Source organism: Myotis davidii, unplaced genomic scaffold (genome assembly GCF_000327345.1).
Source record: "Myotis davidii unplaced genomic scaffold, ASM32734v1 scaffold458, whole genome shotgun sequence".
Taxonomy (NCBI): domain Eukaryota; kingdom Metazoa; phylum Chordata; class Mammalia; order Chiroptera; family Vespertilionidae; genus Myotis; species Myotis davidii.
The window spans coordinates 971,486-975,674 of record NW_006289819.1 but is presented as its reverse complement, the minus strand read 5'-3'; the positions used below and the strand labels follow the sequence as shown (position 1 = coordinate 975,674).

General features: G+C 40.7%; 1 protein-coding gene across 15 annotated transcripts in view; it reads left to right on the top strand.

Moving 5' to 3' along the window:
* SCMH1 (sex comb on midleg homolog 1 (Drosophila)) overlaps positions 1 to 4,189 on the top strand; it is a 102,865-nt gene that overhangs the window by 21,651 nt on the left and 77,025 nt on the right. For 2 of the 15 annotated variants that reach the window (XM_006762563.2, XM_006762562.2), the window contains one exon: positions 3,482 to 3,624. The exons of the other annotated variants lie outside the window; for them this stretch is intronic. In XM_006762563.2, the coding sequence (XP_006762626.1) occupies positions 3,549 to 3,624 (76 nt within the window). In that variant the 5' untranslated portion in view covers positions 3,482 to 3,548. The remainder of the gene's footprint in view (positions 1 to 3,481; positions 3,625 to 4,189) is intronic. 15 annotated transcript variants of the gene reach the window in all.

Here is a 4,189-nt window from a genome sequence, read left to right as displayed (position 1 = left end):
AGGCAGAGGTGGTTATGCAGGGAAGGGACAGGTTAGGAGCCAGTGGTCCCAGATTGTGAGAGGGATGTCTGACTGCTGGTTAGGAGAGGGGTGTCTGACTGCCAATTGTGAGAGGGATGTCCAACTGCTACAGTGATTGGGCCTAAACCGGCAGTCGGACATCCCCTGAGGGGTCCTGGATTGGAAAGGGTGCAGGCTGGGCTGAGGGACCCGCCCCACCCACCTCCTGTGCATGAATTTCATGCACCAGGCCTCTAGTTTCCTAATAATAGATGGTACTATCATGTTGTGTGTGTGTACAGTTTATAAAACATTTTCATTAGTATTATATTCAGTAATATAAATTAGAAGGCTGGCTTTTTCCATTTGTAAGGTCTCGGCTCAAATGTTTCCTCTGTAGAGCTCTGTCCATAACTTCACCATCTAAGATAATTCCTAGTCTCTGTCATATTACATTATTTTATTTCCTTCAGGTTCTTATCACTTATGATCTTATTTGTTTATGTATTCATTGTGTCTCATCATGTACCATAATGTAAATTCCATGAGGACAGGTGCCTCCTGTTTTATTCCAGCACTTAGAATTCAACACATAGAGGATACTCAAAAATCAGTTGAATAAATAATTGAAACAATTATATTTGACATTAGTTAATAATCTTCACAATAATTCTTTTTATTTTTAATCCTCACCAAAGGATATTTTTTCCATTGATCCTTAGAGCAGGGGGGAAGGAGGGGGGGAGGGAGAGAGGGAGAGAGAGAAGGAAAGAGGGAGAGAGAGAGAGAGAGAGAGAGAGAGAGAGAGAGAGAGAGAAATGTCGATGTGATAGAGACACTTGATTGGTTGCCTCCCGCACGTGCCTCAACCTTGGTTGCGGATTGAACCTGCAGCCCAGGTATGTGCCCTTGACTGGGAATCAAACCTGCAACTCTTTGGTGTTCAGGCCAACACTTTTAACTGCTGAACTCCACCAGCCAGGGCTTCACAATAATTCTTGACCCCAAGTATGGATTATAGTTCCCTGTTTTGCATTCACAAGGCAAACTACTACTTCATTAGCTTAAATTTATTGTAATTATAGGAGATTATTTGTGTTATTATTTATTTATTATCTCTGCTTATCTCTAAACTGCCAGCTACGTGAACTTAGGAACCATGTCTGTCTTGTTCACTTAACAATTAATACAGTGCTTTTGCACTTGGAAGTTAAATAAATATTTGTTGAATGAATGAGTATATGTACAATCTTGTGAGATAGGTGTTTTCTCTATCTTTAGGTGAACATACTGATGCTTGGAAAGATAAAGTAATTTATCCAAGATAATTATTTGTAGAAACAAGACTTTAACTGACATCTTCTGACTCTCAATATCACATTTTTTCAACTATACTCATCTATATAATAAAAGGGTAATATGCAAATTGACCCTAACAGCAGAACGACTGGGAATGACTGGTCACTATGACACACACTGACCACCAGGGAGCAGATGCTCAATGCAAGAGCTGTCCCCTGGTGGTCAGTGTGCTCCCACAGCGGGAGCTCTGCTCAGCCACAGGCCAGGCTGATGGCTGCCAGCACAGTGGTAGTGGCAGGAGCCTCTCCAGCCTCCTCAGCAGCACTAAGGATATCTGACTGCAGCTTAGGTCTGCTCCCTGCTGGTAACTGGACATCCCCCGAGGGCTGCCGGGCTGCCAGGGGGATGTCTGACTGCCAGCTTGGGCCCGATCCTCCAGGGAGTGGGCCTAAGCCAGCAGGTGGACATCCTCCAAGGGGTCCCACACTGCAAGAGGGCATAGGCCGGGCTGAGAGACCCCCCCCAAGTGCACAAATTTTTGTGCACCGGGCCTCTAGTAGTTTATAAACACAGATGTTGATCATAATAATCTAATGAGCCTTTGAAAGTACAGATTCTCACACCTCTCAGAGCCTATTGAAGATAGGATCCTCTGAAGATGGGGCCCAGAACTCTGTTTAAAGAAATGAGAAAAATTATTCAGGAGATTCTGATGATAAGCAACATTTAGCAATCAATGATGTATCAAGGGGTGGCAAGCAGGTCAAATCTAACCCACTGCCTATAAAATTTTAGTGGAACACAGTCATGCTTATTCATTTACATATTGTGTATAGCTATTTTCATACTACATGGCAGAGTTGAGTATTTGTGGCAGAGACTGTATGATCCACACAGCCTAAAATGTTTACTATCTGATTCTTTACAGAAAGTTTGCCAACCCCTGATGTATACTTGGCTGCCTGTCCTATTTCTTTTTATTTTTTTAATTTATTTTTATTGATTTGAGAGAGAGAAACATCAATGATGAGTCATTGATTGGCTGCCTCTTGCATGCCCCCCACTGGGGACCGAGCTCGCAACCTGGGCATGTGCCCTTGACCGGAATCGAACCCAGGACCCTTCAGTCCACAGACCAACGCTCTACTCACTGAGCCAAACCAGCTACGTCTGTCCTCTTTCTTTTGTGGTTATTTTAGTGCTTGAAGATGTGGTAGACATGATGTTTGTCTCCATTATGGGCCTTACAGGAGATACTCAAATATTCTTACAAATTAACTTATTTTGCATTTTACTTGATAATAGGGGACTAAGTCTTAAATAGCCTAAGCAGTCAAATATAAGAAAAATCTAATCTTGGCATGGTTCAAGCCAGTCAGCCTTCACAATGAGTAAACTACTTTTAACAAAGAAATTTCTTTTCATTCTATTGGTAATAGGGTGTTCCTTAAATGGGGGTAGATGTGAGGTTTCTTGCCTATAAACAGGGATTGATTACCATAATTGATATGTATAATAGAGAATGGTAATTTTTACCCTAATTATTTTGGTATCCCTGATGCTGCCATAATTCTTAAAACCAAAATCTCTTGGGTGCTTTTGGTTAGAACTCAAGCTAAAACAAGCAATTAACCAGAACTGACCAAACCTCTAAACCTGCATTGCCTAGTATAGTAGCTGTTAGCACATGTAGATATTTAAATTTAAATTAATTAAAGTTAAATAAAATTTAATACCTCGTTCACACTAACCATATTTTAAGTGTTCCATAGTTAGAGGTGGCTGGCCATCCAAGACTCATTATTTGACTTAATGCTTTGTAAGAATGGAATAATAATTTGTAATGTTTCCTTTTTCTAACAGCAAATGGTGATAAAATGCATTCAGTCCTTGTGTTAGGGCCATCTCAGCTAAGAACAAACTCTATTAAATTCTGATCTCTTTAAATCTTGACTCCAGAAAATAATCCATCTCATTTACCCTATGGACTAACTGTCTCTTCATGATGATTAATCATTGGCCAGTTCATGAAATGGCTTAGAACTGACTGTGATTTCTGGCCAAATCTATTTGGCTTGGTTAATGGTGGTGGGAAAGGGAGTCAATAGAATATATAGTCTTAGCATCACCTTTGAAGTGATTTAGATTTCATCATTCAGTGACTCATTTTTATTCCCAGCATCTAGTGCTTTTTGCATGGCCCAAAGGGGCCCTGTGCTGCTCCACTGCAGAGGAAACTTCAAGAAATGCTGGTTTGCTACAGTGTTTTAGCTTGTGAGAGTCTCTGGGACCTTCTCTGCTCCATCATGGGGTCTCCTCTAGGTGGGTATTAGGGGGAGATTGGTAACTGGTTTAACCTTTAATAAAGAACTTGGTAATCTTTTATGATCCAATAAGATATATATTCAATAGTTGTCTGTCCCTTAAAATGTTTCCCTGGCCCCAGGATAGTGTCACTTTAAAGATTGTTTCCTTAATTCAGTGTTCTTTAAACTTTGAGAAGCTCTAAGGCCACCTCAACAGGCTAGGAGATTTGGTGGACACCCCTCCCCCCAACTTATTTTTTAGTTACTATAATAAGAAATACTACCCAGGACCTAGTTTTCTCTAAATTACCATATCTTTGTCATATTATACCTCAGAGCAATGCAACATTGCCAGGGTTGGGAGTGGGGTGGGAGTGGGAGAGAAAAACCCAATTTTTAGACTGAGGATTCAAGTATAATCTCACTCATTTTGGCTTTTCATGCCCTCAAATGCTATTACCTTATGTTTCCAGATATATATATATATATATATATGACATGCAAATTGACTCTATCTTTGCTATGCCCAAGCCACGCCCACCAGCCAATCAGAGCAACTATATGCAAATTAACCCAACCAA